The sequence below is a fragment of the Phoenix dactylifera genome, unplaced genomic scaffold (assembly GCF_009389715.1).
Source record: "Phoenix dactylifera cultivar Barhee BC4 unplaced genomic scaffold, palm_55x_up_171113_PBpolish2nd_filt_p 000807F, whole genome shotgun sequence".
Taxonomy (NCBI): domain Eukaryota; kingdom Viridiplantae; phylum Streptophyta; class Magnoliopsida; order Arecales; family Arecaceae; genus Phoenix; species Phoenix dactylifera.
This window is the reverse complement of record NW_024068174.1, coordinates 133,535-154,317: the sequence shown is the minus strand read 5'-3', so window position 1 is coordinate 154,317 and position 20,783 is coordinate 133,535. Positions and strand designations below refer to the sequence as shown.

Sequence of the window (20,783 nt, the reverse complement as noted above, 5' to 3'; positions counted from 1 at the left end):
TGTAACATCGCTGATTCCATGCCATATTTCACATTCACTAGATTCAGCAGGTTACTAATCTCTGACTGCCGTCTAGCCAAAAGTCCAAGATACCAAAGAATTACTGTGAACCTACTTGGCCCCTACATTTAGAGTAGCAAAACTTTCAATTCCCAGTAACAAAAGACTGACAAAATATAAATGCAAGACAAACCAAGATAATTACCATATCAATATGTACAAAATCATTCGCACAAATATAAGGGATGTCAATTTCATCACTGTACTGTTTAAAATCGTCAGTGCATTTCCTTACAACCGAGGATGCTAAACACAAGATTTCTGATGCTTCAATCTGTCCCTTGTATGCCGTGAAATTATTTTCAACCAAAAATTACTACCATTCTGCAATGCTCAAGTCACAAATATTAGCCTATACATGATACGAGGTGAACAAGTAGGCTAACTGAAACAAGACTTTGAGGCACAGACAAAGCAAACCTAAAACCTAAAAGACAAAACAACATATAATACCGAAAAACAAAAGAATGCCGATAAAAGAAAATTAAGTCCAAAGCATATAGCCAAGATGTCAAGGGATCTTAGCGCATATGAAATTGAACATCTTGCTCCAAAAATAGTATCCTTGCATCATGGCACAAAGCAGAAACTTCTCCTTGGTGCAATATCTTCCAGCAAGGACCCCAATTATCCAAACCTTACCTACGATAAAGGATTCATGAAGACTTGAAAGGTCCAGTCGAGCCAAAGGGGTCTGCATCATCAAATGATTCGAATTTCTGAATGTGACTAAAATCTCTGCTGCTGCTAATGGAGTCAAACTTTGTAACGCTCCCGCCTGGAGGATAAAATTTGCTGTCATGCATCCTAAAGGAATCAAATTTACTAAAACTGTTGAAGGAGTCATCTCCTCGCCCCTCATTAAACATCGGTGACGAACCAGAGTTGAAAAATGGAGAATTTGGAACAGAATCCTCAAAGAATAAACTTTTCTTCTCCTTCCCAGATACACTAACAGCACTCAAGGGGTCTACTTTAATCGGATTTAGACCAAAGTCTTCAGAGCCAAAGAAAGAGTTCTCTGTGGTCCTCTCATGATCAGTCTCCTACATAAGAAAATAAATATAAGGTGTGTCCAATAATCAGATACAAGCACTTTGCATCACGCGAGAGGAAATATAAAAAGAACTGCTTGTCAAAGAGAGAGCATTTTTACCTTCAAATGTATTGCATTAGAACCCCATACTGAATCAGTATCATCAAAATTCCACGAGGCCTCATCAGCAAACTTATCACCAAATACAGACGATTCAGCACCACCATAATCACTACATGCCAAATATTTACGAGCAAGTAAGATTATAATAATGATCAAGCAACATAAATAGAATTAAATACCAAGAGAACAAATAGCTTAAGATTCAGAAGGCCACAAATTTTTTCAATATATGATTTCATGTACATAAAGCTCTATTTGATTGCTAAGAAAAAGAAAGGAAGGAAAAGTCGATCAATTGAGGAATACAAAACAATGTGAAGATAAAGATAATAGAGATTTTTCTCAAGCCTAGTTGAATTGAAAAAATTGCAGAGAGAAGGAACCATATTGGAAGAGGTCAGCATATGGGGAGTTATCCTGATTCACTATCTTCTAGAGAAAAATTTTTAGACCAGTTAGAGTATGTTGGCCATTTACTTTCTCCTTATTTTCATTTCCCAATTTTCTTCCGTAGCCAAACAATGGAAAAGAAGACTTTTCTCTGGAATTCTACTCTAACATTCTCAGCATTTGAACAGAACCTAAGTGTTTTGCTGCACACCAGCCATTCTTTGTGAAAAATTATTATGAATGTACAGAAGTATGATCATCAGGATAATGCCTGAAAAGTCATAAACTAAAACATAAAAGCCAAAAAGAGGATTAATGCGTAACAAAGCATCAGAAATTGTACAATAATATGCAAACGAAACTTTTACCATAAGCAAATTTTGTGTTGTTTCTTTTGATAAAGAAAATATAGACTTATTCTTCTCTTGATTCTCTCAATAAAGAAAAAAAGTATAACATGTTTTTGAAAAAGAAGGATGCAAACTTCAACCCCTGATTGAATACACATTGTGAGAGAACAACGTGTAGCAATAGAATTGTAGGCTAGGATAGTATGCAAGATTTTAGTAGATTACAGCAAGGTTTATATTTAGGGATAGTTTTAAATAATTTCTTGTAATGCTCAACATTGGTGAATACATTATGACCAACAAAAAATTTAAAATAATAAATAAAATAAGTAAATATATCAGGAAAAAGATGCTATATAAAAAATGACTAAAATTGCAGATCTATGGAAAAAGTAGAAAATTTTCAAGTCATATATTGAAGTGACAGAACAGTAGACATCTCATTATAAGATGCTAATACACATTGCAGCTGGGATTTTTTTCCTTTTAATGTGGTTCAGGGTCACTTTTAAACCATAAACTTTATTAAAGAAGTATCATAAAACAAAAACAAAATACTTGTACCTGTGACTTTCTTTGGTGCGAGGAGAAATATCATGCACATCAAACTGTGCAGAGCGAAATGGGCTTTCAAAAGTACTCCTTCCAGGACTGCCAGGACTTCTTGTTAATCCTTCATCACTTTGATCATAGGCCGATCCACTCTCAGTTATCTGTTCACTAGTACTAAAAGGCTTCTCGTTCTTGCTATTAGCATTAGAAGAAGATGCAACAGGAGAAAACTCATCCATAGAAGCTTTATCACTCCAAACTGTGGGAGACTTGGGATTTGAAGCAGAAACAAAATTTTCTACTTCTACACCGAGATCCTTTACAACCATGAATCCTGAAAGTGTAAATAAGGCAACAGATGACCACGATAAGTTTCATCATATATTCCTGCCAAATTGCACTTGGCTTAAAAGATTCCAATTCACTGTATGCACATATCTCAGGCACATACATGGCAAGCACTAGTAAGCTTGACTATAAATTATTAACATTTTCAAAATAAAAAAAGAAACATCAAGATTTCAAAGAAACAAATGTGAAAAGGACGAGATGGGAGTAGCCAGTAAAACAGAAACTTGCAGGGATGCACTCTTAGACAAAGAAAAAATAATGATACATGTAGAATTAAAAGTTGAAAACAAGAGATCTGAAACCACATTACAAAAAGAACAAACAAAACATGGGCAAAGGTCATGCAAAAGGACTTAAAAGAGGCTTTAATCAAAGGAGAAAATGACTTGGTTGGTTATGGTGATTGCCAAAAGTTTTTACATACCATAAGAAAGAGGGAGGTAAATTCAAGAAGGCCTATATAGGATTAACAGAGAAGCAAGTACTAACTGCATTCTTAGGTAGGTCATATCTCCTTTTTGAAGTCACTAACATGTTAGATTTGCATCACATGCATAGAAATATGTGAAAAAAAACAAATTTCATACAATCCTTCATAATATGGAAAAAAGCATTGGCTAGGGGTGGAAAGTAAGTTTTGCTATCATCAGGCTTAAGGAAAGCCCAACTAAATAACAAAAGGCAAAAGAAAGAGAAGTTTATTCCAAGTTAATTCTGAGTGTCTCAGTTTAAATTTAAAGAACACAAATAAAAGTCTCATCCCAAGCCTGCAAGCAGAAGCAAAGGGTCAGACCCTGCTATGCATAAAGAATCTTGCTTCTATCTGAAAGTCTGCATGTTCAGACTTCTGCAAACAATAGCAGTATCAGCACTCTGTTTAGCATGACTGACAATAAAAGCACTAATGCATTGCTGGTATTTGTCTTTTGTGTGTGCGCGCGCGGAAAGACTACCTAGAAGAATGCTCATCCCAAAGCAACAAATGCATGAGAAGGTAGATAAATGACATTAAAAAGTTTGCATGACACACAGCAGACTAACATTGCACCATCTGAGTATGAGAGGTCAGGTGAGATCAGAATAATGACACATAGAAGTGGATAATTCTAATGTATGCACAGTAGGGTTTGCTTGAAAATGAAACGAGATACGATCTGAGGTCAAGCTACAGAATAGGGTCCAAAAATTCTCTCCAATCTTGGTAATATAAAACGGATATGAAACCAAAGGGAAAAGGGAAAAAGATAATGATTAATAAGACAGTGTTCTACCCATCCCTCACTTGCCCGCTGCATCAACAACATGGCCAGCAAAGCAGTCACCTACCTACCTCCTTGGAATCAAATACCAAGGTGACATAAAGATTCTACAAAACAGGCACCGCAGGGTTGGTTAAGAGTTAGCACTCTACCAGAAAAAGTGAGCAATAAAAATTTTAAAACAAGTGAGGGAACTTCATTAACTTAAAAAAAAAAACATCATTAGCCTACGAAAAGGTAGATTTAAGAGTGCTCCAGGGGCTCTCATTTGTGTTAGAGACATTGTAAATGAAATAAGAAAACTTAAAGAGAAGTCAAATCAACCAAATTGTCATCCATACAAACAAAATGACAAAACCCTAATCAATGGGCGTTCTAACAGTCTTTCGGTAAAACAGTCATATCTCTTCTATGCAATATCCGAAGTGTTTGATTCTTTAAGCATTGGTAAGCTCATAAGCTACCAAATGGTTCTGTTCTGCCACCTGAGTTATAGCAGAATATCCTTGGTGATAGCAGAATGTTTGTCCTAATTTAAGGAGGACTACCGTTGGACTCCTAACTTGGACTTTGGAACATTCTCCAAATTTCAATTCTACTACTGTAAGGACTCATGGCAAACTGAAACAGAAAAGAAAACAACTAATAAAACATGTTTAAACTGACTAGGACTCAACTACAAATGAAGTGCCTATCCATCCAGGCCATCTCGGATGAGCATGTGGTCCTCAATCAATGCCAATAACCAAAATCATGGGCTTATTCAACACAATTTTGATGGTGGACCTTGTGTCCTGCTACAAACATATTCAGCCATGATGTGAATGCGGGGATACAGAACCACAACTCACATGACTCAAATGAGAACCAAATAACTAAATTAAACATTAGAAATTAATATATGTCTACTTTGATGAAGAAGTGCCAGAATATTTATCTAGTGAAGTTGACTGTGAAGACTAGCATCTCTCAATGTCACCAAACTTAAGGTTAACATCACAAAATGAAGTCTGTAGCTTAACATAAATTCCACAAAATGTTCAGCCTTATTAAAGATATTTTAATATTTCAACATGATGATATGCATGCATATTCATCTCTATAGCATAAGGTTTCGATATGATACGCATGACTGTGGCCCCTGTAAACACATCACCTCTTTAAGCAAATACATTCACATTGATTCTTTCTCAGGAGAGAGACAGATATTAAAAAATGAGTGTATTTGTTAAATCTTGTTTCCTGGAATAAATAACGATGATGAAAAACCAATTCCAGACATTTCACTGGTTGATGGAATTGCAGCCATCCATTGGATGCACCTTCCACAATGAATCAAAGGAATCACCCATGCAACATTTTTAACATGGAAGAAATAAATCCCAAAACATTGAAGCATTCATGGGAACATGGACAACCATCAAATATTCCTTCCACTTAATCAAATAGCATGCAACAAACATGATGGGTCAGAATCATCCATTATACACCCTTCTCTTGAATCAGTGACATGCATTGCATCCCAAATAATTCACATCAATTTTAAAAAAAATGATACTAAGAAAACGTACATCTTGATATTTCATGGGTTGAAAAGATTGCCCCATCCATTAAATACTCTTTCCACAAGTATCAATCATAAGCACACATGTGTTGGGATCAGAACCATTCATCATCACCTATTTAGCATCCAATGTTGTCAAATTGTCGAGACAATGACTGCCTTAATGGCCTAAATTGAATGAGTAGGCAGCTAAGTGTACCTGAGCTCAAAGTTACACAACAATGTAACACAAATATAGCAATTTGTCAACTCAACTCAACTATGCCTTAATCCCAAACTAACTGGGGTTACGTACATGACAGATATAGTAATTTCTCATCGGACATCTATAACCTAAACAAATAGCATCCGAATGAGGAAAGGGAAAAAATGTATCTGACGGATGGTTGTTATCTCATTGACTAATTAAAAGTGGACAAGTAGATATACACGCTTTTAGCTAATGTACTTGCTTCTCTATTTAAAGCATTATTTGGAGAGCATCAAAATGGTATGTCAACCAAAGTTTTGATACCAAATTGCACACTGGTACCGTGCTAGTACAGTGTCGGTATGCCTAGTATTGGGTTCGGTTTAGCATATCGAGACTCGGTATGCCCGCCGCACTGAGTCTCAATTCATTACCACTACAATTCAGTACATCCGGTATGGGGCGATATGCATCAGTTTGACTCAACTAAATTAGGGTGTAGGCACTAGACTCACGACCACAAAGTTTGGATTCAAAAATGATCCAGCTAGAAGATTCATAATTCAAAAAAGTAGAAGATTCATCAAAAATTTGGAAAGAATTTGGTTAATTGAAAAAACAAATAAAATAAATCACTTAGGGCTTGTTTGGCATCACTTTTTTCTTGTTTTTTATTTTTAACAACAAAATCACAGGAACCAAGATAACAAACATGTTTGGTTCTACTTTTTTTTTTCTATTTTTCAAAATTTATTTTCATTATTTTTTGAAAAAAAATCAAAGGAAGAAATCCTTACTTTCAATATATTCAAAAATCGTTCTCTGCCTCCACCTCCGCCACCATCGCCGCCATCATCGTCTTCGCCACACCACCGCCACCATCATCACCACCTCCAATGCCATTATCGCCAAACCATTGCCGCCTCTACCACATAGCCCAACACCCAATATTCGCAACCTCAATACCAGGTAACGTACCGGTACCTCATCAGTTCGGTATGATACAGGTCAGTACAGTGTAGTACGCACCCCATACCGAAACAACTCTCCAACCATTTTCTCATTTTTTATCTTGATACGTCTCGATACATGTCGGTAAATCTTGGTATAGGTTGGTACATACCTTGGTACGTCTCAGTATAGGGCCTGTACCAACCTGAACTCAGATTTTATATCAGTTTCCATCCAGTATGAAACGGTACATCCGACACCAAGTTGTATGCCCCATATTGGGCAGTACGACAGTCCATGCTGGCATCCTACCACCACCTCCACTACATCACCACCACTATCATAGTCGCCTTCATCACATTGCCGATGCCCCCATCATCATTGCCTCCACATTGCCATCGTCCCCATCACCAACACCACCAGCACGTCCACTACCTCAGTCACTATCACCATCACCTCTGCCAGCATCGCCATGTTTGCGTTTTTAAAATTGATTGACTATAGCAAACATGTTTGTATTTTAAACATCGAAAAAAATGGAAACAAATTTTCTATTTTTCTATTTGTGGAAATAGAAAAAATAAAAGTGATGCCAAACATCACGTTAATATTACTGATATATTTATATATTTATATATTTATTCATGAGAGCAAAGTATAAGATGAGTAAGAATAATAAAATAGCAAGAATAAGACCACCAACAACATATAGCATTGTTGATTTTTAATTAACGACGGCTCCTTGCATTAATCATGCATAATTCATCAATCTATTGTGAATAACTCAGAGAATCATCCAAATAAGGAAAAGGTCAATAGTAATTCAAGAATTTTACCAATACTAAAGGGAAAAATGTTAACTATGTTCCATCATTCTTGAACTATCTAAAGTTTATTTAAAATCTAAGTTCGCTAGTGCAACTATAACAGGAGTTGCTTTATCATGTAAACATTTTCGAGCTGCACTAATGTATTGAACCATAATCAACATAGCAATATAAAACTAGGAGTCTAGGAGGCCTTTAGGCATCTAGTACCCAACCTAGGGTAGCTGCACTACTTGCATCTAGTACCATATGGTGTCGAGTCGACACCGGTCAAGGGCTAGCATGTTACATAACATGCCATACCGAGTCATACCAAAAAATGTGCTTGCTGAAACAACATACACCAATGAGCACGATTCAAGGGTGCATATCTCTAAACCATGGCCATATCTATCCAATATGGACTAGCTCAGTATGATACTTTAATCCTTACTTGCATGAGATTCATGAAAGTGATAGATGCCTAGGCAATATGCCTACCAAAGCGCCTAAAAAATCTCCCTTGGTGAACTGCCTATATCCCTCTATTTAAATAATTTACATGCATTGCACGAGCCAAATGGCTAATCATATAAAAAATGATTTAAACAATTACATACATATTCAACTTTTCTTCCTAGGAAAACAAGTTCAGATAGTGGATGGAAGCATCACAATTCCAAGTGATTTTTTCGGGCCTCCATAATTGTAGCATCATAGGCAACTTTGAGCAAACTTATAAACTGAAACATCTTTTTTGTAAGAAAAAAGAAAGAAAAGTTCATCCAAATTTGTATACTCAAGGCAAAGCAGTATACCTTCATCTTCAAATTTGTCCCAGTCTTCATCCCAATCAGCTGCCCCCTCTTGTGTGCCAGGTTGCCAACCTTTGACAAGATCCAAAGAAAAGGAGCTATTCATCAAAAAAGAGTGGATAAGCGAATAAGAAAACATTAACGAAAAAATAAAAAGGAGATTAAATTGAGAAGATCATAAAAATGCCAAAAATAATATGATTAGATAAGACAGACTGTACTGCATATTAAGCTCAAAATTTGCTGCCAAGAAGTGCAAACGACAAGCTATAATAATGGGACTAATTTCAGTTAAAATTTTTGTCGACCATTAATTGATACAAATGTAATCATGTAAAAGCACCTCGTCCAAATATTACATTATTGAGATTTTTTTTTTAACAGAAATCCCTCGTGATCTATTATATCTCCAATAACTTAAAATTGCTCATGGATTTTTGTTAAACAAGACTTATTCCAACAACAAAACAAGTCAAACCCTTTTTTTTCTTCTCCCATTGTGTTGTTCTTGTGATTCAACAAGCATGGAACGTAACAAGGAACCAAGATGTAACTAAAATGGAGGGAATAGCCTGTTAAGAGAATACATATTGCAAACTTCTGGTGGCATTGTCTTATTGGCCATTATCAACTATTGCCTTTGCAAGAATCAACGGTGCTAAATTCTTTTTGATAATTTTGATACAAAAGATGATTAACTGGTTGGAAGAAAACAATGTAAAGCAATAAAGTGATAACTCCAAATATAAACCAAGATCAGGAAATGCTTCAGGAAACTATCTAATCCAAGGTTCAAAATACCAATGCGTACCGCACCATACTGAGCATACTATACCGTACCAATACCAAACCAAGGCTTGGTATAGAGCAGGGGGGCATACCAAGTCTTGATACACCAAACTGATCCCCGTACTCGGACATACCAACGATATATCAACATAGTACCGGTGCAGAATCCCGTATCAAGATTGTGAACCTTCTAATCCACAGAGTTCAACACATGGTATGATTGTGTTGCATGCGTGTGGCATAAATTTGAATTTGGATTCTGACCCCCATATCGCAGATTCAGCATGTTATAGGAGGTTTGCATTTTCTATGTATATGTTATAATCCAGCTATTTTTATCAAGATGTCTTTTATTTAGATACCTCTCCTAATCTACAATATGTCTAACAATTTCCCAGTTTCTCATAAAACTTTTTGAAGCAAAAATACGGTAGACAGTCCAATATATATCTATTTTTCTTTTGACGTTGCTGCTATGGTTGAACAAGAGTGGAATTCAACGAGAAACCATTTAAATAATTGCAAGTGAAACAAGCATCCTGCTAAAAGAATATATATTGAAACTTGTGCTAACATATAATCAACCTTGCTAATTTTGTGACAACTTGGACAGAAGCAGATGATTAACTTGAAGGTTATAAACAACATAAAGCATCCAACTGACAACTCTTAGAAACAAATCAAAAATTATTAATGCTTCCGAAACTTTAAACTCATGATACAACAACTGGACAAAATCAAATCAAGATTTAATTCGCACTAAGAACAAATTATGTGTCAGCAGGAAATCAGAAGTACCAAAGGGAAGCTCAATTGATGTAGCTGGCTTAACATGCAATCCATGTTGCTTGCAACGTTCATTCAAAGCTTTCTCTAGCTCCTCAAGATCACATTGTATTCGATCAGCACGAACCTGCAGACAAAGTACTGAAACTGAGTGAAAATTATCAAACAAGGAAAAATTAAATCTAGTAAAAGTAAAGTTTACCTGAAGCAGACCATCAGCACTTCCACCTTGTTCCATTTTAACTAATGCATTATATAGTTCCAGTTTTCTCTCCTACAGGTGAATCAGGTAAGTTCAGTCTATCAGATATTAGGAAATTAGCTGGAGCAGTTCCATAAAAGAAGCTCAAAGATATGAAAAGGATAACTTTTGTACAACCTTTTTAAGTTACTATGCTGTAATTACCTGAATATCACGAAATGTAGCCTCCTCCACTGCCAGTTTTGAAGCTAATTCTCCAACTTGCTTGTACTTTTCTTCATATTTTTTTGCCAGTGACTCAACCTGACACCAAACACTGTTCAGCACATTTCCCAAGGAAAATCCCGAGGAAAAGGACAACCATTATACACATTTCAAACATAGTTTGATGACTGGATGCACAAAACTGATAATAAGCCAGATATCATAAAAATGATGACAAGAACCACGGCCATCAAAGAAAATGAAGTTTATATTGAAGTATATGGTAAGCACGATGTTAAAAACTTCTAACTTCATTAACACTACCCTCAATGGTAACATAATATGCAAGACCATCTAATGCAGCATCAACCTTCATTAAAAGATGCAAACCCAGAACATCAGGACAAGTTCTAAAATGGGGAAACTAGTGCTGAAAGCACTGATCCGTTCACTTTTAGAAGATGCATAAATGTCAGGAAAACTATATGATTAGCTCATTTTACATGATTCAGGGTTGAATGTTAGCCAATTTAACATACCAGACGCAATTTTTAGTCTTATCAGTGAAGCAGCTTTTTGAAATACTGCTAACATAGAAGAAAAAGCAATAAAGCTCGATGACTTCATTCCACAACTCTTAATTTAGCTGCACTTCTCCAAGAACAAGTAAAAGAAAGCAGGTCTCACATATATTCCTTGGGATTATAAACCAGGTAGACCCTCATCAGGAAGCAAATAAGATGGATCCATCCCGGTTCAGTTATCAGTGGAGCCATTAATCATTCACCCTGGCAGACAATCTGCAAACTTGTAAGTCATCAAGGTCAGCAACCTCCTATAAGTTCAATTTGCCCATGACATGAATAGAGGATCCCATTAAATTCAATATATGAAAGTGACCGTTATAGTCTCGAAAAAATAGGAGTTACAGCAAGTTCTAGAATATTCAAAATCTGGTATTTCAAATTTAATTGAAATGATGTCCCATTAAACCGAAGATTGCCAAACCCTGCCAAACTAGTCAGTTCAAAGTGTACTGAACAAGACTAGTCGGTTACCACCACAGTTTAGCTTACATATTTGAGACGGGGCTTAGGGTTTGTTCAAGGTCATTTGATTTGTGGGTTCGTTCAAGGTCGTTCGATTCGAGGGTTCCTTCGTCTCTTAGTCTCTCCCGTTCGCTCGTTCTTGTCTCACCTTTGCTAACTGACACGACTGACGATAATCCTAAGTAAGCCTCTCTCCCACCCCCATCCCTCCCTCTCTCCCACCCCCATCCCTCCCTCTCTCTTCCCCCCCTTCGGCGAGACCCCAATTTCCTTGCCGAACCCCGCCGCTCAATCAATGGCCAAGCCAAGCCTCCCCACCACCCGAATCCCATGTCTCACCCCTCTCACTCCCTCTCTTCCTCTTCTTCTCTCTCGCCCTCCCCCTCTCCCATCAACCCCCCTTCGCCTCCGCTGGCGGCAGCAATGCCATGGTGGCTCCACCTCTCTCCCTCTCTCTCTCTCTCTCTCTCTCTCTCTCTCTCTCTATGTCCCTCCTTCCTCTCCCTCCCTTCCTCTCTCTCTTCCTCCCTCTCCTTCTCCCTCTCCATGTTTCGGTACATTCCGGCATGGCATGGTATGGAGTATGGACCCATATCATACCAGTAGCCGATTAGTACAAGTCACACTACTGGTTCGGCAAACCTTAATTAAACTCTTCCCGATCTAAGATTCCATCCATAGTTGCAACATATGGAGGCTATGTCGGTTGCACATCTAGACCAACCAATTCTTTGGCTAGAACTGCTGCAATGTTTACAAATAATCTCCTTAATGATTCTGTTTTCACCTAAACTGGCCTAGGAGTGGTTAAAAACTCAAAATCTCATATCCCTACTACCCATGAAAACACAAGGGAAGGCTCTAGTTTATGGCTCATGAGAGGACATCAGCAAAGACGATATAAACAAAAAGGAGGGAAGGTGCATCTTAGGTGGAAACTAACTAGTTGATGCATTTTCATTAACAAGTACCAAGGATGAAACATTTTGATTCAACCAAGAATCTGAAGAATCCACTCACTGCAAAAACATCCTTCCTCAAGACTACCTCCAAAAACCCAAATGCACCCTAGTATAAACTTTCACCTTAACCTTGATGATAGTTAATTTTCCAGCCATAATTGGCCTTGACAAGACAAGGAATGAGTAGCTTCCTGTGCTAACATCACTTCGAACTTGCAACCAAGAACAAAAGCTCTGAACTCAAACAGTGTGATCTTAAGTAGCAATAGACAAAAATGACAGGCAAGGATGTTAGCAACCATATTATACATACAAATACAAAGATTGATGAACCTAAAATGATCTGGCTTTGCAGATGCATAACCTATTAATGCAAGTGAGGGGCATTCTAGTTGCCACATGCCCAAATCATATGTAAAACTAAAGCCAAAGAGGATTCAAATGTCTGTAAAGGGATCTCATACAAGTAAAACATAATGGATGACCGTTAAAGCTCAAAGGATTGCACGCCTACACTTAAAGTTATGTTTGAAAAAGCATGAAATCCATCACTTTGTGATTTGTGCCAAGATCAAATGGTGGAATAAAACATACTCTGAAGTCTGGACAATCACCAAACCTCAAGTACCATTTTATGGGTGGCACCTGACTTCCAGGTAACCAACAAACTCAAGTTTTGCAAAAGGCATCCTCATGCACATCAATCCAAAAGGAAGCTTTACCAACACCAAAACCAAAAAAAAAAAATCATCATATGAGACCGCTTACAATATGTTCAGCATCGAGCCAGTTTTCTAACAATATCTTGAATCACCCTAAAAGAAAGTCGGATGAAGAAGATATGGCTGATTCATTGAAGACCTCTAATGACTTTTTCATTATCAATACCATGACAAAGATTCATGGCACTAAATCTTATTCTCATCTTATATACCTTCCATGCTTCTAACAATATAATATTTCTTCTGTCCAAATGGTGGCCGAGGCACTCTAGATCTTTTTTTTAGCAGCTTAAATGAAGAAAAAATGCAGAGTGACTTACTCGAAGCAAGCTGTTGTTTTAAAATCAAACCGTGTAAATTAAAATATGACCACCTCAAGCATGGAGAACATTGGGATAGCAGTCAAAATGTTTATAAACTTCATTGCGTAAATGAGAACGATTTGGGCGCTTCAACATAAGTTGTACAAAGCATTAAGATGCATCAAAATCACTCAGCACAGAACAAGAGAAAAAATTAGAATTCCAAAGCAAGGATTACTAGAAGCTAACCATTGATGAAGAAACATTATAAAACAAAGAAACAAAAAGGAAAGAAGGAAACACCTTCAAACAAATATATGAACAGCTTTAACAAGACTAGTGACAGCATCTCCATGCTCTGAGATTTCTCTTGACACAAGTTTCAAATATAAGTAGAAAACAGTAAGATTGCAAAACAATCCACATACAAAATAACAGCAACATAAGTAGCATAGATCCACAAATGCAGAATCTTTATTTTTTTTGTTTTTTTAATAGTATAGTACCTCACGCCTATCAGCAGATGCCCTTTCAGTGATCTCATTCAGTCTGTTGTCACACCTGCTTTTGTAAAGAACCTTAATCACACAAAGAAGAATTGCATTATTAGAAAGTAGAAACACAACTATCAAACAAAAAGGGTGCAGAGCAAGAAGGCAACTAAATGTGTTATATTAAATTATCCACATAACAGTGTTAGAATTTTATTCACTTAACAATATTTATCAAATTAATATTTAGCATTTCATGGTTATACCTACCTTTTTCTAATCAAAGCATTTCAAATTCAAAATTTACTATGCTCTAAACATTAGAATTTTTTAAACAATAGCTGACAATTTCGTTGAGGATACACATTTTTTGGCATCCAGTATTGTCGCGCATAAAGCATGGTCCACCACCAAGGTGATGATAGCCAGTGCTTAGGCTCAATCAAGCCTGGCTTGATTACACCCTACAAAGAAGATCCCATTGCCTTAAATTCATTTAAAAAAAAGACTCACTTTCAGATATATATACACCAACATATGTTAATTCCTCCACATCATAATCTATTTTAGAGAGTCACTTCATGATCAGTACCTCTCAGTAAAATGTATAACCTGCCAAATGATAATATAACCTCCAACTCCAACCTTAAGAATGTGTTTCTTTTGAAAGATCCTTCTAAATGTACAATTCATCCTCTGACAACCTTGATATAACACAAGGATCACTTTAGCAGAAGTTTTCAAATTAGATCCACATTTAGAACTCACCCTCTAGACATGTAATGGTTATACCATTGTTAATCTTCTTAGATGCTGATCTAATTTCCATAGAACTGATTGTCTATGTGAGATATTTCAAAACTCATTCCAGAAAAAATGCATCAGATTTAATATTTTCGATTTGCATGTCTCCAGATTCAGTAAATATATTAGATAGCAGAAATTTCGTTGAAAAACCTTGTGCATTAAAGGTTGCTTCTGCCCCCTATTAAGTAATTTTATTTTATTTGTAAAATTTGAATCATCTCAAATGACACAGAAGGCAAACATGTTTCATTGCCTTTCTGAGAGTTGACGAAAAAAGGAAATTATATATGTAGATGAAGTATATATGTACTTCCAACTACTCAGATTCAACAAGTTTACTTCTATAATAAGCAAAAAAGTGAAAGGAAACAGAGATATTAGCTAGTATTAACACATAGCCATCAAAATCAGGCTGTTTAAAAAGTTCAAGAGATGAAATGAGAAATCGAGTATGAGTTAGTTGTTTGGACTCATTCATGCAGAACAGTTCCATTGTTTGAAAATTATATAAGGAATAAGCAGGGGACTCACGAGTTCTTGCATCTTGGTGCGGTAAAATTCAATCTTTTCTTTAGAATCTAGGATCTGCTTGTCCAATTCTTGAACCTTTCATACAAGAAAAGAATTAGTACATCCTATCTTGCAAGAACAATATGCCCATAACTACATGATGATAGAAACTAAAAGAAGTAAAAGGTACAAAAGAAGAACCAGCAACAGAATATGTTCCCATGCAGATTATTTCATAAACAAAATAAGAATTCACTCAGTTTATCAAAACATGCGAAGCACCGAAGAGAGACAAGATATCATCAAGATTAAAATACAATATCTAAATTCTTAAAATCTTTAAGAGATGGATACTTCAAAAGAAAAGGAAATAATGGAGAACGTAAAAAATTGGTGCATCTTGACAGTTTCAGGAATGATCATATTAGCACACACCCAGCAACCCTCCAGACATCCATATACAACAATAATGCAATTTCTTGTGTGAATGCATTAGCATGCTTGTGCATGTTTTATACATATCAAGCAATCATTTGTCAACTGGCATAAGGTCATTTGTGCAAAGCACTTAGAAGAGCAAAGGGAAATCTAGAAAATCTGTCTTTAAACCTACAAACTTATTACCCAAAAAAAAACAAACATTTAAGCCAAAAAAAAAATGCAGACTTTCTCCGACGAAGATATAGCGAGGGGAAGAAAAAGAGGAATCCAACAAAGTTGTGACATGCATATGAATTCATGAATGAAATATTTTCGCTCCCTCCATGATATTTCAAAGCAATAAACCCATGAAGAAGTTTTCGCTTTTATATTTTCTGATTATCGAATTTCAAGGTAGATCTATAAAAAAGATCACTCAGATAGCGCAATTTTTGGTTTTGGCAAAAAAAAAAAAAAACCAGAAAACAAAATGATAGCGATGAATCATGTAATCTGCTTAAGTATAAGCTTGTGAGAAGGCATGGACGATGCAGAAACAAGAAGGAAATAAAATTGAAGTTTCTAATATTTTTTATAATTCCTGAGGATGGTAAGTGCACACGCGACCTTTAACAGAATAATTAGGTCTTTGCTGTCATTAGTTGACTACATCAACTACCTGACCATTATTCTAGCTCCACATCTCAAGGATCATTATTAAGAAAAAAAATGTTAAAATAAAGATTAGCGATCTTATACAATTTTTGGGGCAGTTAATAAACAAGTTGACCGTTACCCGTACTAGTGGCTAATAAACATCTAGGTATTGGCTACCATAACATATTAAGTGCCCAATGTCCACTAGCCTTGTTATCCTAGTATTGGATGCCATGTAAACAAACCATACAAACATGAACATTTACAGGTAAAATTGTGGGCTATAGAGGTACAGAAATGAAGCTAAAATTGTAAATATCAAGAATTATTGATAGCATCCATCCAACTTAAAATTAATAACTGAAACAAAAAAAAAAAGATGACAAAAATACTTTTTTCCCAGCATCTGTTGCCTCCTGGTAACTTGAGTTCACTGTTTTCTGCTCGTCCTTGCTGAGTCGGTTTACCAGGTGATTATCCAATCCAGGTACTCTTGACTTTTGTTGAACTGACTGTGCTGCACCATCAGGCTGCAGAGGGACAGTTTGCATTGGCGGCCTCATTCCAGTGGCTGGCATTACGGGACGAGATCCAAGGATCCCTTGCTGAGGTAAGCCTAGTCCATAAACAAACAACAACAAATGGGTGAAGATTAGTGGTATAATAACAACTGCAAGAAAAAGTTAAAATAGAGGAAGTTCTAAATCACTGCAGTCCTAACTTCAAATTACTTCTACAAAAACAAAGATAGGTAAATACCAGGATTTGGTTGCCAAGCTGGACCACCATATGAAGATGAAGGCTGACTTGTGGCATGTAACAATGCCTCATCATACCTAAGGGAATTTGGAAGCACAGCTGGAAGGGGACGCCCTTCTCGGTACCGCTCCATCAGAAAGAGAGCAATACAGAATTCTCTCAGAGAAAGCATGCTATCATTATCTTGGTCTGATAAGTCCCACACCTGTCTTAGGACCTCTGAAAACTCAGGAGAACAAACTGCATTAGCAGTTTATCATAAAAAGATAGCAACAAGATAGCAGTGCCGATATATTAGCTCTCCAAGTTCATCATGACCCTTTTGAAAGTTAAGTAAATTACCCTTTTAATTAGCTTACATGCACAACAAGAAAAAAAAAAGAAAGAAAGAAAAACATGCGGCCCAAGATAGTACCAGAAGCATAAAGAGACAAAATCATTTGAGCATATATATATACCTGGGTATATAATTTTGAGACTTTGTGCTTACAGAATTCGGCATTAAGAGCAAGAGCTAAAATTCTAATTTCATATCTAGATGATAATGTCAAACAGATTCCAGTTTATCTTTAAGGTGCTGATAACATTTTGAAGTAAATCGTACTCACTCCTTAGAATGATTATACTTTAACACAGCAAAAAGTAATGGAACAATGCCTACCTCTAGGAAGTCTCCAACTTAGGAACAGGTTACGTGCCTGTTCACCTGTGATCTTTCCATCTCTGTCCTTGTCTACCTCTACAAATACAGCAGAGTACTTCTGAATATCAGATTGAGTGATTCTTGGCCATTGAGGCTGCGATTGGTTGGAAGTTGAACTGAGAGATCCAGCCGAAACTGTAGCCAATGCTAAAGAGCTCTGCATTTTATCTGGCTGATCTTGCTTAACTATTGACTGAGTCTGTTGAAGCTGACTACTACCAGAAGGAAGTTCCATGGTATGCTGTAAAGGTTCAGGATGACCTGGCCTAATTAAATTTTGAGAACCAGCAGGTGACATGATCCTGGAGGAGTTGGGCAAAGTGCTTGCAGAAAAAGTTGGTGCAGAAACATCTGGCTTTGCTTGAGAAGTAGCAGAAAATGCATCCCCTCCAAAAGCTGAGTCAGATATCAAACCATTTCCAGATACAGCCAATGCTTTTTTATCATTATTAGCAGCAGTTCCATGTGACTGGAAGACTGGATCCAGAGGTTTCAGCTGCACTGAGGATGCTGGTGCAGATTGTGTTTGCAGTTTAGGAGGCGCTCCAGGGGTTGTACCAGATAATGTCAAGCCAAATCCATTTGGGAACTGTGAACGGCTAATGCCCCTAACAGCTTGAGAAGTTGCCCCAACTGCAGTTCCACCTGTCGTACCGCCAAGCCAATCTATTGACATGTTTGGTGCAACTGAGCTTGGCAAACGAGGACCAGCAACATTGCTACCCGCAGAAAGTCCTTGACTGACTCCATGCAGCTGAAGTGAAGGCGCAGCAGGTGTTGCTTGAGGTGGCCTAATGATATTGGCATTTGACGAGGAGACAAACTGTTGATTCATGCCTGCATTTGGAGCTACCTGTGGCCCCCTGAAGCCTAGATTTTGAGGTGCAGCAGGTGCCATAGCACTCATTTGGGTGGATGATGGCAGCATAGTATTTACTTGCGGTGGAGGGGTAGGGACTGAAGCCATTTGAGCTGCAGGAGTTGACATAGGATTTATCTGCGGTGCTGGAATCATAGCTGCAGCCGGACCATATAATGCAGATTTTATGATATCAGGTGTTAGTTCACGCCCACTTTGTGCCACGGTTACAAGTTTCAATGCATTATAGAATTCTTGGCGCCCGAGGAAGCCAGTTCGGTTCTGATCAGCATACGTCCATATCTACATATGACCAGAATGCGATAATAACAGATACAGAGAGCAAAACACAATATGAAACTTTAACCAGTAAAATACTCCAGTAGTGATCAGTACGAATATGTGACACACATAGGCACTTTGAATAAATATCGGGCCTGACAAACTTCTAAGCATTGATATAAAATTGAAACACATCTAGATACACCTTTAAGGAAAACTGAACCCATTAAAAAATTCCACAAAACTGTAACAGTAAGTTAAGAAAAAGAAACTAAGCGAAGTTAGACAAGATCAAGAGGGAGAAAAAGCAATGGAAAACAGAAGAGATGTGAACCTTCAAGTTTTAGCTTTCTTGTCCCCCCACCCCCCACCCGTCTATAATGAAATAAAGCCTAACAGACTCCGAAGGCCAGATCATAAGAACTGAATCGAATTCCAATGAAAAGATATTAAACAAATGAAAAGACAAATCAATCAATCCACGCTGATCCCCAGCCAATTTAAACATCCATTCATCTACAGACCCTAAAAGACCAACAGAATTCAAGCAAAATCTTGAAAAATAGCTATACATACCCAATCACCAACCAAACAATCAAGATTCGAGAGGAAAAAAAGAAATCAAAGGAAAGAAAGAGATACCTGAGCTAGGATGTGTTTGGGCAAATTGGATCCTTGGAAGAAAGCAACCGCCTCAGCCCCGCTAATCCTCCCATCGCGATCCAAATCCGCTCTCCTAAAGTACGCATCGAAGACGTCCATGTTGGGAGGCCGCACTCCCGCCATTTTCCCCAGAAATCCTCAGCTCACGGCGCGAGATCGGCCCGGAGTCGACTCCGGCGGCGGGGAGCGACGGAAAACTGGCCGGATCCGGAGCGACTACCCAGCCGACGGCCGGAAGAGATCGAGAAGAGAGGGTTTAGAGGATCTCCACGGGGATCAAGAGATTCGAAGGAGCGATGCGTCGCGTGGGGTGTTGTATTCCTCGCTCGATAGAGGACGACAGGATGGTGAGAGGGAGAGGAACGCTAACTTTTTTTTGGTTGTTATGTTAATTACCGTGGTTACTTGGTTTAATAGGGGAAGGTGATGTAATAATGAGTTGGGCACAGGCACGGGATCTGTGGTCCGTCCGATCAATGGCGATGGGTGATGAGGATGGTGCCACCGCAGCGCTTTGGAAGGTAGGAGAAGGTCCATGCTTTTTTTTCCAGGTTGGTTCATGACGTCACCGCAAAGTACAGCAACCTCTCACGGTAATAGCTAATTTTATAGTTGTGTGGATAAAATGGGCCTTAGAGATAGCTAATTTTTTGATGTTAGCAAGGCAAATGCTTTGGGGCAGATAGAGTACAAGAAAAGATTTCAGGCATGTTACACTAAAATTGACTAGGTTTGGCACTGAGGTTGGTACATGCTTGTATTTCTTATACAAATTTATACTTATAGAAAGTGACAGTAGTTTTACACTGGCTATTAACCCACCGCAGCACTCCCCCTTTATTAGGATTTGGGACTGGCTATATTCCTTTGATCTGGTTTTATGCACATATAAGAAGAAAAAAAAATAAAAATAAAAAAGTATGTAGGATAAAAGAGTAAGGGAGGACTTAATATAGGTAAATTTTTTAGAATATATGTCTATAAATAGAACAAAATGCAGAAAAATAATTCATATAGTTAACCTTAATTAGTTTGGGATTGTGGCTCGGTTGAGTTGAGTTGAATAATGGACTTATTTTTGCAACATTAGAGGAGCATTTGGAAAAGTTTTGGCTTCATCAAATTTGCTTTTAGCTAAAAACTATCTCACATCTTGAAAAATTTTACAC

At 37.4% G+C, this 20,783-nt stretch overlaps 1 protein-coding gene across 1 annotated transcript; it reads right to left on the bottom strand.

The window, feature by feature from the left end:
* Positions 1-181: 181 nt before the first annotated feature.
* On the bottom strand, positions 182-19,993 carry LOC120107260 (epidermal growth factor receptor substrate 15-like). Its single transcript, XM_039120471.1, has 13 exons — positions 19,594-19,993; positions 17,769-18,972; positions 17,108-17,326; positions 16,741-16,964; positions 15,293-15,367; positions 13,970-14,041; positions 10,429-10,527; positions 10,225-10,296; positions 10,035-10,149; positions 8,451-8,519; positions 2,524-2,845; positions 1,217-1,328; positions 182-1,106 (listed from the first exon to the last, which is right to left on the bottom strand). The coding sequence occupies exons 1-13, from the start codon at positions 19,735-19,737 to the stop codon at positions 717-719; spliced, it is 3,117 nt and encodes a 1,038-aa protein (XP_038976399.1). The 5' UTR covers positions 19,738-19,993; the 3' UTR covers positions 182-716.
* Between the last annotated feature and the right edge of the window lie 790 nt (positions 19,994-20,783).